This window comes from Artibeus jamaicensis, unplaced genomic scaffold (assembly GCF_021234435.1).
Source record: "Artibeus jamaicensis isolate MK-2021 breed Jamaican fruit bat unplaced genomic scaffold, CSHL_Jam_final contig_2170, whole genome shotgun sequence".
Lineage (NCBI taxonomy): Eukaryota > Metazoa > Chordata > Mammalia > Chiroptera > Phyllostomidae > Artibeus > Artibeus jamaicensis.
The window spans coordinates 4,668,992-4,686,339 of NW_026521445.1; the positions used below are offsets into that span (position 1 = coordinate 4,668,992).

The following is a 17,348-nucleotide window of genomic DNA, read 5'->3' on the forward strand; positions in this document are numbered from 1 at the left end:
TTTGCACATATGCTTTTGATGAAATAGCTCTTCTGTTTATCAAAAGCACGTAGAGAATTAATAAACCACAAACTGCTACAAGATCTTTTAACCCATATAACGCATTTTTGTATGTCCTGGCATTAAGAAAAAGAAATAACCTAATCAAAAAACAAGTAAAAAAAATACAAATAAACATTAGGGTAAAAAAAGAGAAAATAAACAGATGGGTGGCCAGCCAGATGGAGGTGTACATAGAAACACTTCGTTTCCTCGCACAACCAAAAGAAGGATGGCAACCAATTTAAAAATAAAAAACAACCTGAACTGCCAGAAAATCAAACTGGAAGTCTGGCAATCAAGGAGTTAAAAAAGAAACATTTATCCGGACTGGTAAGAGAGGCAGAGGACACCCAGCAAGGTGGCTGACCGGGTGAACAAAGAGGTGGCTGGCGGATAGGATTTCCCACATTGGTGTGTGGATAAGCCAGGAGGAACAACTAGGGAGTGAGACAGACAATGCACCCCAGGGTCCCAGCGTATAGGAAGCTAAAGTCTCAAAACCTTTGCTGTAAAAATCTGTGCGGGTTTCAGGGGCAGCAGAAACTCCCCGCCTCACAGGAGAGTCCAATGGAGAGACTCACAGGTTCCTAGAAGATACGCAAGCCCACTCACCCAGGAATCAGCACCTGAAAGGGCACAATCCACTTGCGGGTCATGAGGGAAGTGACAGAAAGTGGGGTGGGAGATGAGCAAGTGAGCAAGCAGCACTGTTCCCTCTCTGACCCCCCCCCCCCCACACACACAGCAGCAAAGACGGTTGCCCTGCTCTGGAAAATACCCAAGGCTCTGTCTCTTACCACATAAAAGGTCTGCTGAGACAAAGAAATACGGCCCAAATGAAAGAACAGATCAAAACTCCAGAAAAAGAACTAAGCGACAAGGAGACAGACAACCTATCAGATGCACAGTTCAAAACACCGGTAATGAGGATGCTCACAGAACTGACTGAGTTTGGTTGCAAAGTGAAGGAAGAAATGAAGATTATACAAAGTGAAATAAAAGAAAATATACAGGGAACCAACAGTGAAGGGAAGGAAACCAGGACTCAAATCAAGGTTTGGAACAAAAGAAAGAAATAAACATCCACCTGAACAGAATAAAGAAACAAGAATTCAAAAAAAATGAGGAGAGGCTGAGGAACCTCTTGAGAACTTTAAACGTTCCAACATCCAAATCATAGGGATGCCAGAAAGAGAAGAGGAACAGCAGAAATTGAAAACGTATTTGAACAAATAATGAAGGAAAACTCCCCCAGTTTGGCAAAGGAACTACACATGCAAGCCCAGGACACACAGAGTCCCAAAGAAGTTGGATCCAAGAAGAAACACACCAAAACACATCATAATTACATTACCCAAATTTAAAGATAAGGAGAGAATCTTAAAAGCAGCAAGAGAAAAGGAGAGAGTTACCTACAAAGGAGTTCCTGTAAGACCATCAGCTGATTTCTCAGAAGAAACCTCACAGGCAAGAAGGGGTGGGAAGAAGTATTCGAAGCCATGAAAGGCAAGGACCTACATCCAAGATTATTCTATCCAGCAAAGTTATCATTTAGAATCGATGGGCAGATAAAGTACTTTCCAGACAAAGTACAGCTAAAGGAGTTCATCATCACCAAGCCATTATTACAGGAAGTGTTACAGGGACTTATCAAAAAAAAGATCAAGACCTATGAATAATAAAATGACAAATTCACAACTATCAACAACTGAACCTAAAAAACAAAAACTAACAAAAAGAACAGGAAGAGAATCATAGAAATGGAGATCACAAGGAGGGTTATCAGTGGGAAGGGGGAGAAGGAGAGAATGAGAGAAAAAGTACAGGGAGTAAGAAGCATTAATAGGTAGGCACAAAACAGACAGGGGGACGTTAAGAATAGTATAGGAGCCCTGGCTGGAGTAGTTCAGTGGATTGAGCGCGGGCCTGCGAACCAGAGTACCGCAGTCCGATTCCCAGTCAGGGTACATGCCTGGGTTGCAGGCCAGTTCCCAGCAGGGGACACACGAGAGGCAACCATACATTGATATTTCTCTCCCTCTCTCCTTCCCTTCCCCTCTAAAGATTAAAAGAAAAAAAAAAAGAATAGTATAGGAAATAGAGAAGTCAAAGAACTTATATGTACAACCCATGGACGTGGGGTGGAATCCTGGAATGTGGGGGGTGCAAGGCTGAGGAAGGTAAAAGGGAGAAAAAATTGGGACAACTGTAATAGCATAATCAATAAAATATACTTAAAAAATTAACAGATGGAAAAATATTCAGCCTCATTAGTAATCTGATGAATAAAACTGAGAACACAATGAGATACCATTTCAGATGACCAGATTTGTAACATTTTAAAAGTCTAATTACATCAAGCATTGGCAAGGAAGTAATCAGTACTCTGAGAGCCCAGTGGAAGCACATCAAATGTGGAAAATAACGTGCTATTATCTAGGAAAGTAGAACAGGGTTATATAGTAGTCCACCCATGTCCCCAATTTCATTTTCTGCAGTTTGCTACCTGCAGTCAACTGTGTTCCAAAATTAAGTGGAAAATTCTACAAACAAACAATTCATAAAATTTAAACTGCATGCCATTCTGAGTAGGGTGATGAAGTCTCACACTGCCCTGCTCTGCCCCATCAGGCACACGAACCATCTCTTCACCCAGTGTGTCCATGATGTACGTGCTCCCTGCCTGTTAGTCATTTAGTGGTGGTCTCAGGTGTCACAGAGACTGTCGTGGTATTGCAGTGCTTTTTGTCCAAGTAACCTTTATTTTACTTAATAATGGCCCCAAAGCACAAGAATAATGATGCTGGCAATTCAGATATGCCAAAGAGAAGCCATGAAGTACTTCCTTTAAGCGAAAAGGTGAAAGTTCTCCAATTAATAAAGAAAGAAAAAAACTGTACACTGAGTTTGTTAAGATCTACAGTAACAACAAATCTTCTATCAATGAAATTATGGGAAAAAAGGAGAAATTCATACTAGTTTTACGGTCACACTTCAAACTATAGAAGTTATGGCCACCATGGGTGATAAATACTTAAGATGAGAAACACATGAAATTTGTAGGTGGAAGATGAACAGAAAACATGTTCGACTGGTGGTGTGTTGGGCCAGAAAGCACTGAGCCTATAAGAACACTTCGGCAACGGATCCGCTGAAAGGAGTGACACCAAACCATTTACTGCATGTAAAGGATGATCACCCAGGTTCAGGAATAGGTGTGAACTGAAAAACATCAGGATCACTGGAGATGTAGCTGCCAATGAAGAAGCTGCTGCCACATTCCCAATAGAGTTAATCCTAGGACGCTGATTAAGAAAAAAGGTGTGCATGTATAGGAGAAAACATACTATATTGACATATACAGGGTTCAGTACTATCCATGCTTTCAGGTATCTACTGGGGGCTTGGAATGTATCCCCTGTATATAAGGAGAGAGGGCTACTGCAGTCGAAACAGAGTAATTTGACTCCAAACAATTGTAGGGTATTGTAACTGAAAAAGTCAATGTTGGCATTTTTGTGGAACCATCTGTGCTGTGCATGTCAGGAGAGCTGGCATCCCCTTCCCACTACGTGCCAGCGGTACCTCACAATCACTGTACAGTAACAATGGAAAATCCTCTGTAATTTCTAAATGCCCTTTACCTGCAGGCGCAATACTATATCTAGCTAAGAACCACTGTCCAATGGGAATTCACACACACACACACACACACACAGTGTGTACACATACACACACAGAGGATATTTCCTTGTCAGTATTGTTCATTATAATAAAAAACTAAAAATGATGTCCAATAGTAAAAGAATGGATAAGCTATGGCATATGAATACAATGAAATACTATACTACAGCAATAAAATGAATTGCAAAACCATATTGGACAACAACAACAAAATACAGGTAAGTGAAAAATACACACAGTATGATTCCATTTAAATAAAATTTGAAATGAATAAAACTAAGTTGCTCAGATATACATACATATATGATAAAACTATTTAAATAAGGGAAATGAATAATTGCTAAGTTTCGAGATAGGGTTCCCTTTTCAGGAGAGAGGTTCCCTTTGGAGAGAAGGGAGAGGAGGTGCAATTGAAGAAACACACAGACTTCTGTTTCTTAAGTTCAGTGATGAACACACTGGTGTTTGTTTTATTACTATTCTTTACACTGTACACACTCTAAGGCACAGGTGGCAAACACAAGGCCTAAAAGTTGAATCCGGCCCTCTACCTTGTTTTATCTGGCCAGGCACCTTGTTTCTACCCGGGGCAGCAGTGCTGAGCTCCTTGCCCCTAGTTAAGAAGTAGTTACATTTAATCAGTCCTAAAATTACATTCAGCCCTTTGAAGGCAACCACAAGGCTGATGTGGCACCCAGTGAAAATGAGTTTGACACCCTTGGTCTAAGGTATGTGTAGTTCACAACTTACACAAGTTAGATCTGGGTTAAAGGCAATAATACACTACCATTCCCTGCCTGATGTCCCTATCGTTTGTGAAAGAGCAGAGAAATAAATGAAGCTGCTGACATGCAGTGTCAGCCCTGGACCACACCCTGCAATATTCTTTTACTTTTTGACTTATTCTCCCCTCACCTTGTTTGCTAATAAGATGAACTCATAGGCAAACAAAGACAAAACCTGTATGTATCACCTCACATAGTTAGACAAAATAGTATTACACACACACACACACACACACACACACACACACACACACACACATTTTCTAGATAACCCAAATCCCTAATCTCAGATTTGTACAATAATTAAGAGTGCATAATTATAATAAATTTTGACTGAATGCTCACTATGTACCAGGACTTGTAGATAAGGTATAATTTTTGCTCTTAAAGAGTTTACCACCAGGGATAGGCAGGTACGAGAGAGGAAACTGTAAGCAATAAACAAGTACCACTCCACTGCCTGCGCACTGTGATAGATTTAAAGGAGAATAAGGAAGTGGTCACTTTAAGATAAAGCACAGGAGATTTTTACAGAGAAGCTGTATCTTACAGAGTTGTAAGGAATTTCCTTGGCGGATTTGGGAAGAAAAAAAACTCCAGAATAAAGGGACCAATATAACCATAAGACAAAATGCATGAAACTTAAAATCTTACCTACAACTCTGTTAGTAATTAGAGACACGGGATGGAGAGAAAAAAGGCTAGCTAGAGGGTTTTAGGGCTTTAAAAAAAAAAAGACAAAGTCATGGAAGGGTTACAAGCAATAAATTTGGTTTTAAAATGTTGTTATGGCAAAAGGGTAAACAATGGATTGGAAGGTGCAGTGTGTACAGCTGGGTGGCGTGTATCTGAGAGAAAATAATTCAGATCATACCACCTAAAAATTAGGCAGTCGAACAGAAAAACAAAGAAGGACAAAATTTACAGTTCTATGAGAGAATTTAAAAAGGAACAACACAATAAACTGAGTAATTGAAAGAGCCACTAAAATTGAAACAACAACTAAAAAGGTAGAGGGTCCTGGCTGGTGTGGCTCAGGGGATTGAGCACTGGCCTGTGAACCAAAGGGTCACTGACTCGTTTCCCAGTCAGGGCACATACCTGGGTGCTGGGCCAGGTCCCCAGCAGGGGGTGTGTGAGAGGCAACCACACATTGATGTTTCCCTCCCCTTCTTTCTCTCTTCCCCTTTGTCTAAAAATAAAATCTTAAGGGAAAAAAAAAGGCAGACAGAAATGAGAGACTGGTGTTATAAAAGATGAAGGGGTCAATAACTTGAAAGGATGTAGAAATAACAAGTAGAATACAATGAATAATGTTAAATCCCTGGATTTGGCAGCTAGGAGGTCACTGTTGACCTGTCAGTAGTTTCAGGGAAGTGAAGGGACAAAAGAAGCTGACGGAGGCAGACTCTGGAGCAAAGCAGCGCTAAGGAACAGGTTTTTGTGCAGACTAGTTGAGAGACAGTTATGTTTGGTTGTTTAATCCTCACCCCAGGCCATGCTCACCAATTTTAGAGAGAGGGGAAGGGAGAAAGAGACAGAAGGGGAGAAACACTGATGTGATAGAGAAACATCATCTGGTTGCCTCTCCTATGTGCCCCACTGGCGACTGAACCTGCAACCTAAGCCTATGTGTCCTGACCCAGAATCCAACCTGAGAACTTTTGGTTTAGCAGATGACGCTCCAATCAAGTGAGGCACACTGGTCAGGGTAACAGTTATACTTTTAAATGGAAGACTTGTGCTTATTTTTAGCTTTAATGAGAAGGATGAAAATACAGCACAGAGAAGGGATGACTGACGAAAAAAGTCCTAGAGGCGAAGTGAAGGGATTAATAGGCTCAAACAATCAGTGAAATACGCAGAACAAGGGAAGGAACCTTACAGTGAGAGAGAGGCATTCAGGCATAGACTGTTCATTCAGCAGATGGTACTAAATATCATTTCACATTACCAGAGTTGTAACACTTTAAAAGTCTGTTCATATCAAGTATTGGTAAGAAAGTGAACAAGAGCACTATGTCAAGTGCTAAGGCACAGGTGGCAAACACAAGGCCCGTGGGCTGAATCCGGCCCAGCACCTTGTTTCTACCTGGTGGCAGCGCCAAGCTCTTGCTGAACTGTTACAGAGCAGTTACATTTACACAGTCTTAAAATCACATTCAGCCACCAATGTAACCACATGGTCGAAGGCCACTACTAGGCTGATATGGCCCCCGGTGAAAATGAGTTTGACACCCTGTGCTAAGGGATACAAGATGTACAATGTCACTCAGACTCCACCATCAAAGAGTTCACTGCTTAGTGGGAAAAACTGTAATATAATATTTTAAGTTTAGATACACTGAGATGAAAAGGGCAGCATGAGGTAGCACAAAGGTTAGGGGAAGGACTGGAACTGAAATGCGTTCCCGATTGGTATTTCCTCTGTGAAGTACAAGGTGAAGTTATCTGCCAAGATTTTGGAGGGAGTGAAAGGTACTCCCCACAAAATCTTATCTGCACCTATGGGATGTGCAAAAAAGGGTGAGTGTTCAAAATGGTTGCTGAAAAAAAGTTTCTCAGATAACAGAACCACAGCGACTTTTATTCAAGATTTACTATGTTCTGGGTACAAAGTGCTTTTTTACATACTATCTCTGATTCTCAAAACAATCCTATTGCTTTTATTTCACCAATGGAAAAAACTTAGGGTTATCAATGGTTAAAAACTGAGAGCTGCTAAGGATGACACTGTGATTGAAAACTGCTTTGTGCAAGTAGCAGGAATTTCTGTGGTTGTGCCATATCCCCTGCTGTGCCCTTCAGACCAAGAAGAGCAGTGTGGGTTTATGAGATTAAGGAAGGCAGGGTGGAAGGATGAGGGAAATGGCAGGTGAAAGATCCTGGAAACAGAACAATTGATGTAGTTGATTCCTGGGCTCAGGGAAACCAGGCAGACTTGGGGGAAAAAAGGAAGGAGTGAATAAATTTGAGACCACTTAGGAATATTAACACAATTAGTAAAATACCGAGTTGAGGTAAGAACAGAATTTTAAAAATTTCACTGATGAAGAGTTTAAGAGAATGACTGGCTAGAATGGGCCATGGCCCTGAATTCCTTAAAAGGAGTAAGTCATTAAATTAGATGAGGTCATACTCTATCTCCAATTTCAAAGTTATTTTCATTATTCCACAGCTGCCTATAGCTCATTAGCCTTTACCTATCAACATTTGGTCTAAATAAGCAAGTATATCAATGTACCCCGTTCTTAATGATTTTAAGTCATCATTATTATCACCACACTAAGAAATTCTTCCATTTTTCCTTTGAGGCAGCTTTCCATTTTCACTGCTGTCAGGGTACCTGTTACTTATTTCCAAATGTTACTGGTTTGGTATAATATGAAACAAAAAAAAAATGTTTTCAATAAAAACTGGCTAACAACCAGAAAGCTAAATTTGACACTGAATACATCTGAGGGTATTCTACTTCCTTTCTATGGATTAACGAATAGGGATGGTGACAGGGCTTTTGATACTTCTGAGTGGACGGGATAACCCGAAAATTGCTTAAACCACTGGTTAACTGGAGTTCTAGGTATTAATGTTTTTCAAAAAACTCTAATTAATATTGGAACTTACAACCTCCTAAATCATTATGTAAAAATGTTTTTCTTATTATGAACTAGTCTTCATTCTTTCTGAGCAGATTTGTAGGACAACTATAAGCGCTCTAATGATCAACATTACCTCTTTCTTGGCTTCTTTTTTGGGATCATAATCACTATCATTTCCATCCATTGGGTGTGTTTCTTCCACATCATCATCACTGAGAAGAGACAGAGACAGTAAACTTAATTCCTTTCTTATTATTGTATTCCGGTGGTCTTATCAAAGGGTCATATACCTTGCTAATAAGTTTACTAAGTGTTTCCCAACAGAACAAGGGCTGTCCTTGGGAAGATGAACTTTTATAATACAGATTTCTGTGGTGTTGAGAAACATTTAAAGCAGAGATTCATTTTAGCAAACATTTTTAGCTGGAAAAAAAACTCGATAGGAAAGATATTTAGAAAGAAATGCCATTTGGAATAAAGAACGCATATATTAATTTGATATAATACTTATTACTATTTCAGTTCTCCAGCTGGACAATAAAGACACACAAGAACAAGTTGATGAAATTATTTTATACTACCATAACAGTAGTTACAATAATGTGAACTTCAATTACTGAGGTAATTGTGGAAAGAGCATCTTTTATAGAATATATTTATTAGACATATTTAATAAATTCTAAATACATGTATTAAATATATTAATACTAAAAGGAAGCATTTGGGATTATAGTCAAACACAGATCAAAAGTAACTCAGTTGAAATGTTTGCTGGCTATGATTAACAGCTAACTAGTTAAAGAGAGTTCTTACTAATAAGAGTTTTGATCACTCACCTCTTCCTGTCAAAGCAGAAACATGACTGTAAGGATAAGAAATACTTACAATGTGTTGTTATAATTTTTGTGCCTCAGAAAATATAATCAATCCAATAGGGTCCCTAATAATGTGCCTATATAAAGGTATCCAACCTACCTGTCACCCTGGTTATGTCTATTGGCTAGTTTACGAGCCTGGCGATCCATCAAACTTGTCCTAGATCGAGTTTTTTTCCAGGAATAGTAATATTTTACAAGGCTAGCAATTGTCTTATCTGGAAGCTTGAAAAAAAAATCACGTTAATATCAGCAAGTTTAATTCATTAACTCCAATGAATAGCATAACTATTTCTGATATTATTCTTGGTACTTAGCAAACAAAGGCATAGATAAAAACATTTTCATGGGTACTTTCATAAATTATAACGATAAAATGTGTGTTACAGTCATAGCACCCTACCCGCACCTATGTCATCGACATTATGCCTATTTGTTCTCAGGGAGGGGAGAAAGTGGTCACACAGTGAGAATGATCCCAGAAGTTCCCAGCACAGTCAGTGTTACACAATTTTTCCCACTATGTAAATAAGAATTCTTTATTGGTATTATAGTTCACATATCATAAAACTCTCCAGTTTAAATGTGCAAGTCCGTGGTTTTTAGTATATTCACTACTATATGCAATCATCACTAAATTCTCATCTTCATAACCTCAAAAAGAAACCTTAGACCCATCACCAGTCACTCCTTATTCTCTCCTTAACCTAATCCCTTGAATTTGCCTACTCTGAACATTTCATATAAATGAAATCAGACATGTGACCTTTAATATACAGCTTTTTTCACTCAGCATAATGTTTTCAGGAAAAGGTATTCAATTCTTAACGATGATTTTTTAAAATCATTTTGTTTTAAATCCATGTTTGAAATGACAAATAATGTAAATACACTTTAGCTACCAAATCAAGTCTTTGGGTATTAAAATGACTAATGATCATGTATGGATTTGTCACAGAGGCAAACAAGGATGCACACTCCCAATCAAAAATGTTTGTCACAATTATGGAAGACAGTTAGATATATTTTCAAACATGAACTAGTTTTTATCCGTTTAGGTTAAAAGTGTTTAATGCGGCAACTTCTCAGGTTTATATTATTTTGACACTAAAAATTTAAGAACTAGAAATAAGGAACAAGTTTCTTCTAAAAAAAAGAAAGCAACAGCACCTGAAAAATACTGAATTACAGACTATTTAAAAATTGATCTTCATATCTAAAGGAATATAAATTAAAAAATAAAAGCCTTATGTTAAAAAATAAAACATTTAAAAATAAAATAATTTTTTCCTGGAATGACAAACTTTTTAAAAACAATACTATTATACATATATTTGTCATAATAAAAGTTAATTTATTACAATAAAATAGAAAATAACTGTCATGCACTAGAGTGAATGCAGACAGTAGGACTATATGCAAATATACTTATTGCAATTTTTTTAAAAAATTAAAATTTAACTGGGAAACTTTTTTCTATTTAATAGTTAGAAAGTGTTCAATATCAGCATAAAGTATCATTCAGGTATGAATCACAGTTAGGACCAAAATTACCGTACCATTTGTTGAATCCTGTGAAAGCTCTTCCCATGAAAACTAAAGGCTTGTTCAAATAGGACTTTATCTTCCACTGTCCACTCATCCGGAAAGGGAGTAAAATTAGGGAGATCGGCAAGGGACTTCTCAATGTTATGTTTATGCCAGAACAACATGCCAAGTGCCTTTGAAGAGAAATCAATCCCCTTTGGTTTTTAATGGACTTATCACACTTAAGAGAGTTAAACACAAATCATGTTACAATCTTAAGCTTATGACTTCAACTAAAGATACACTCATACTTTGGGGCTTTTAATCAGGGTTGTATAAGTAGCAGACCTCATTTTTTATTTCTTTTAAATCAGGGCCTCAGAATAGTGGATGTTCTTACATATCGTATTTGCTAGAGAATCTGTGAACTGAGGAGAGTGATTATAATTTAAGTTACTAAGGAGGTTTGAAGGCTCATAACAAGACTTTTACCCACATTAATTCATTGGTCAATGTGTAGAGGAAAGTATGCTAAACTGTAGTAAAATATTTAATAACATAAACAACATAATATTTCACCAATATAAACAGAACTCAACAGCAGCATTAACAACCATTATTTCTCCCAAATTTGGGGGGTGGGGGGAATACACCTTGTAGTCCAAAAAATACAGTAGTTGTTTTAACCTTTTAGAAATATATCATGGACTAAACACTTCCAAGAATACCTCAGCTATGACTATAACAATCTTTTATCATATGTATTGTCAAACTTCTTTATTATCATAATGTACACAAAGCATCATCACGATGCACATTAGTAACTTCAATAATTTTATTAGCAAATCATAGGAAAGCCTTAAATAAACTATTTCCAACATTCCACAATTTTTTATTATAGGTAAGCAGTAGGCTTTTATCTTTACAGTAAGGTATGGATGTCATTTAAGGGATACAGTTTTATTTCTTAAGAATTTTGTTCTTTTAAATATTGAGTTTTAATGTTAAATTCTATACTTTGGTATACTTAAAAGTAAACATGAAAATGAACATATGCACAGTCATATTTTGAAGAATTAACTTTCTGAAATATTAAATAGTAGGTCAAGGCTTAAAAACCAAATACATAATCAGAGGCTTCAAATTCATAAGAAAAGATAACTGTATTTGGATAAATACCTTAATTTCAGAAAAAAGATTTTTTATTATATAACCATGTTACTAACTATAAAGTTAGTTCTTAATAATTCAGGTTACAGGTAATTGACTTATTTTACTAGTAATTCTGACAAAGGTTAATCTAATACTTAGTTCAAATGAGATTTAGGTGATTCTGTGTTCTCCATCTCCCAAACAGTATGGGATAAATAAACCATAAGCCATATATATCTCCTTTTAAAGTTATCCAATTTTTAAAAATCTCTTTGTGAATTATTTCATTCATAGTTCAAAGAGAATTATCTGTACTCAAAAAATTTTCCCTTTTTGGTAAGCATTTGCCAGAGTAATACTGAAGGCCTTCATTTCAGATACTTTTAAAACTCAAAGTAGAATAAGAAACAGAGGTATTTAGAGAAAAATAATGTTTATAAAAATAAAACTGTTAATGCTGAAAGGTCAGATTCTGCTAGGACTTTTGGTGTCTCTAAAGTTGGTTGAACTTGCCCTTTTCAGACAGAAATGATCATGAGATGTTCTTTGGATTTTGTATATATCGAGGCAAGCCTTAATGTTAAAATGTTTCTTTACATACCTGTTCCACATTGTAGCCATGTTTCTCCTTTGCAATTGCAATATATTCATCCACTGTAATGAAACAATGTTATATAATTAATTATACTTGCTTCATTTGCCCAGGTCTATACTGCTTTTTAACAAAGCAGAATAATTTATATTCCAGGGGTAAAAAATAGCCAAAGTCATTTTCCATTAAATATTACAAAAGACTTTTACTTGCACGAACAGGGTCAGAAGTTCATTGGTTTAAAATTTTACTTAGTATGACTTCTCTCTATGACCATATAAGCATATACTTATTAAATTCAATTACTATAATTATTTTTGTATATAAAAAAGATCAATCTGAGGGTAGCCAATGGACTCTAATTACAGTGTAAAATATTAGGCAATTTACTGATTTTTTTCTGCTGCAGTCTTCATTTAAAGTTATTTAGCTATTTAAGGCCCTATCTCATATTTAGAGTTGACCCAAAGCCTTTACCTTCCCATTTTTGTCACCTATACATAGTTAACAACATATTTAGGTATGCTTCAGTATCCCTAAAATTTTCTTCAGCTCTTTCTTCTAGGTACACAAAAGGTGCTTGAATATTCCAGTTTCATTCATACACCATATGAAATGGAGCCAACAGAATTACTTAGATAAGCACAGCTTCTGATGATATACTGGTTTTAAGGCTGCACTGCTGAGAAGCCTGCCATTTCACTCAACAAGACTCAGTTTTGTGTGAAGTCTATAGTTATTCTTGATGCATATTTATTATTATTATATATGTGTACATGTGTATATAGGCATACACATGTATACATATATATGCTTTAAGCAAATTTTTGAGAAGCAGTGGTAAGAGTTCTGATCCTAGAACAGCTAGTCTACCTGAGCTTGATTCTCAGCCTTCTTGTTAGAGTTCTAACTTTAGGCAACTAACTTGGATTTTTTGTACCTTAGATTCCTCACTCTAAATGGTGATAAAAACAACACCTTCCTCCTAAGAATAAATGAGCTAATACATGTAAAGTGCTCAGAATAGCACCTGGCACATTTAAGTACTTTATAAGAATTTGTTATCATTATTAGTCAGTAGAGTGCAGATTAATATGTAAATATGCTATTAGAAAAATAATGCTATTAGAATAACTATCTTCTGTAGATGTTATTATAGCTCCATTAAACTAAGTTTTTAGTATGGAAAATCCCAGTATTATATTTTGTTTAGAGCCCACAGTACTTAAACATAAGGCTAAACAGTACCAATCAAGCTATGGTTCTTGACCCTGGCTATGCATTAGAATGAGCAGAGGAGCTTTAAAAAATTCCAGGCTCCATGTTTGAAAACTCTGATTGAATTGATTTGAGACAGAGACCAAATATCAGTAGTGTTTGCTTTTTAAATGTTCCCCCAGGTGATTCCAATGCAGAGCCCTTACACCTTCAGGATATTCCTTCCACATGGACACCATTCTACAAGGAAATGTTGGCTTTCTGAATTTTGTTTACGACTTTGCTAAGAAAGACACCATTGTATAAAACAGTGTTAAAACAGCAAAAGCCAGGGACATCCTGACACTCAGTTTGTAAATGAAAGCCTGGGCCTACAATGAGGATTGAACCAAAGAAACTTGATAGTCTTTTTCAGGTTTCTCAGTATATAGTCCCAGGCCAAATATAATTTCATGTTTTTGCCTAAGAATGCTTCAAGAACATTTAATCCTAGATTATCAGCTAGACCTTTTGCTGGTATTTTACAGCCCTTAAATAGGAAGAATTATCAGGTATGCAAAATGTTACTCAGTTTCCAATTTTTAGTTCTCTTACTGCATCAATAAGTATAGACTTACTATGCTCATGGTCATTACTTCTCATGGGACTATATAAACCATCATGGGACAGCTATAAGATTTGTAAATATTTTTAAAAGATAAGCTTATTTTACAGCTGCTAGCATAGCTGTTCAGTGGGGTTTTTTTGTTTGTTTGTTTTTAGTAAATTCAATGATAACTAAATGGAGGGATGGGGATCTTAGTTTTGTTACCTGCACGTTTCCTATATCTGATGTGCCGCAAAGGATCAGGTCCGCTACATCACATTGAAGTCTAAAGCCACACCATGATTCAAGAGGTGCATGGTCAATGATCCAGAAGGTCTCAGTCCAGAAATGGAGAGCACAAAGATGACCTGATTGATGGCTGCTGAAGTCAGTTCTTTCCCCTTTCCTCTTTAAAATGGTAATGATAGTGGGCTCTTTGAAGTTTGAAGGCATTTCTTTACATCTCCATACACTGAGGAAAAGCCTGTGCAGATGTCTACATAGTAACTCCCTCCCCTGCTTGAGGATTTAAGCAGCAATGCCATCAGATCCTAGGTTTCCTCTGTCTTCCTGGGCCTGACACAAATTGGAATGATCAACCCACTGCCTTTCAAAAGGAAAAACATGCTAATATAACAACCTCCATCAAAAAACAAAACAAAACAAAGACAAACTGGTTTTTCTTACGAGCATCTAAACAAATATAAATTTATTTATATATATTTGTTTTGGGACCCCAAAACAAATATAAACTGCATTTTTAATTGGTTGATAGATCCTTATTGACACAAACATTCAATTTCAGAAAACTTACATTTGGTGTCTGGGATACTGTGATATGGAGACCACACAAGCATTCCTCCATTGTCTTTATCTGTGTACTTTGTAGCACCTGCAGGAAAAATTAATTAATTTGAATGTGATGGATTTTTGTCTGTGTTCATAATGCATGTAAGCAGTGTTAGTTTACTTCTATTTGGTATAGTACCTGCAAAAGAGAGCAAAGAAACAAAGTACAAAAAAATAAAGAGAAGGAAAACAGACTGACATTACCCCCTTTAAATTAAAAAGACTTTCTTAAGTACCTTATGCATCTCTATTACTTTACAGATAACTCTGATTCAACCTTGTATACATTACTTAGAAGTCAATAAAAACTCTTTTAAAACCACAGAGAATACCTCAGGTGATAAGTTAACTGCTTGGCCCTACATCTAACTGGGCCAAGATTATTACTGTAATTTTTAAATAACTGTATGTTTTTCATGGTTTTTACTTAATCTTATTACTTGCTAGAAGTCTGCCAGCTATTCCTTTTTAGACTTCATTTATTACATTTTATATTTATAGAAGTATGTGCTCTGTGTAAGAAGAAAACAAAGTAAAAAAGTAGAAGTTAATAATGTTCTTTCTTCTTAATTTGAGAGTCTACCTCTAATGTAGAAGCATACTATTGCTATTTCTAAATTACTTCTCACCTGTTATAATCTAAAAAGTCAGAAAAATCAAGCTCTACTGAAACTGCATGTGAACTAAAAGAATGAATGAATGAAGGCCTGACATAGCTACTGCCTGTGGGGCCTGGTCTTTTTCTGCCTTCTTCCTAATTCGTAGGTGTATTCAAGCTAATTAAAACTATCAATAAATGAAGCATTGTTGTCACCTATTTTAAGAAGAATTACTTATAAACAAGCCATAATTGATTTTTATTAATTGTTGATAGCTACCAGCAAATAATGGCCAGAATTTCAAAAGTATTCACATTAGAATTCTGAAGTTAAAGTGCAATCATTTATAAAGTTGTAAGACATCTGAAATACAGAACATTCATTTCCAGCAAAAGGAACTACTACAAAACATTCATTTTCCAGCAAAAGGAACTACTACTATAACCTCAATCTAGAGAAGCTATTTATCAAGCAATAATATAAATTTTTTTTTAATTTTTGGAGAATCATTACACGTCACTACTGTATATTCAACAAATGTTTGAGAATGATATATTGTTAGTGAAATATGCAGCCAAAATTGTTTTAAAAATCTGTATCTCTTTTACTACATGGAAAAATTAAGGAGAGAGAAAAGAGAAAGGAAAGAACACTATTAAAATACAGTATTAGAAAAAACCATTAAAAACATAATTACACAATAAATCTAAAAGCAAAACCTACCACGTTTTGTCTTAAGTATGTTTAATAAGAGGACAAAAATGGGAGCTAAGTTCTTAGAAAAATGCAAGTTAGAAGTACATTATCTAAAATTTATGTTCAATGAAAATAAATTTTAGTATCTCCTAAAAACTTCAATATTAAAACTATACATTTAATTAAAATGGCTAAACAATGACTGTGAAGTAAATGGTCAGGGCTACATGGAACACAAGACAACTAACAGCTCGGTTCTCTGGTTCCCTGGCATATGTTCAGGTTTTCGCATTCCTTCATCAATCCCAGTACACTTCAGCAGAACTTCATTCAACTGGAACTTAGTTTGGGTTTTCAGTATGTTCTTGGCATTGTGTGATGTATTTGGGATGAGGTGAAGCCTCCTCCTGACACAAGGCTGATGCAGTGGCAAGAAAAACTGTTAGAAAATGTTTCCGCCTTGGGGTGTAACTTCCAAAATCTCTAGTGACTGGAGCACCTGCTTCATTGAGCAAATCATATGAACTTTAATGGACAGACTTGCAAACTGCTTGGAATTATGACTGACCCTATTACCTTCAATTATGAGGCAAGGTAGAGAGAACAAATGGAAAAACTGGATTCAAGCAGAACAAATTTAATTACACAGGACTGAGTGAACAGATGAGAAGGATTACAATTTTATGACTTTTTATTTGAAATGCTGATTTTTAAAATCTTGTTTTTTAAAGTTTTAAAAATTTTTTATTTACTTATTTTTCAAGTACAGTTGTCTATTTCTCCCATCCCAGTCCACCCCGCCCCGTGCTCCCCACCTCCCTCCCATTTCCACCCCCCTTAGTTCTTGTCCTTGTGTCCTTCATACTTGTTCCTCCAAATCCCTCCCCCTTTTTCCCCTTAAATTCCATTACCTCTCCCCTCTGGTCACTGTCCCCTTGTTCTCTATTTCAGCGTCTTTGTTTTTATTCTGCTTGCTTGTCTGTTTTGTTGTTTAGCTTCCTGTTAAAGGTGAGATCATATGGTATTTGTCTTCCAACACCTGGCCTATTTCACTCAGCGTAATGCTTTCCAGTTCCATCCATGTTGTTGCAAAGGGTAGGAGCTCCTTCTTTCTCTCTGCTGCATAGAATTCCATTGTATGTAT

General features: G+C 36.3%; 1 protein-coding gene across 5 annotated transcripts in view; it reads right to left on the reverse strand.

Annotated features, from left to right (window-relative positions):
* RCOR3 (REST corepressor 3) overlaps positions 1-17,348 on the reverse strand; it is a 53,200-nt gene that overhangs the window by 26,181 nt on the left and 9,671 nt on the right. For 4 of the 5 annotated variants that reach the window (XM_037136954.2, XM_037136955.2, XM_037136956.2 and 1 more), the window contains exons 3-7: positions 14,875-14,952; positions 12,266-12,318; positions 10,545-10,706; positions 9,086-9,210; positions 8,244-8,322 (exon numbers count right to left, since the gene is read on the reverse strand). In XM_037136954.2, the coding sequence (XP_036992849.2) occupies positions 8,244-8,322; positions 9,086-9,210; positions 10,545-10,706; positions 12,266-12,318; positions 14,875-14,952 (497 nt within the window). Of the gene's footprint in view, positions 1-8,243; positions 8,323-9,085; positions 9,211-10,544; positions 10,707-12,265; positions 12,319-14,285; positions 14,637-14,874; positions 14,956-17,348 lie in introns of those variants that run through there. The other variant, XM_037136958.2, reaches the window with a different exon arrangement.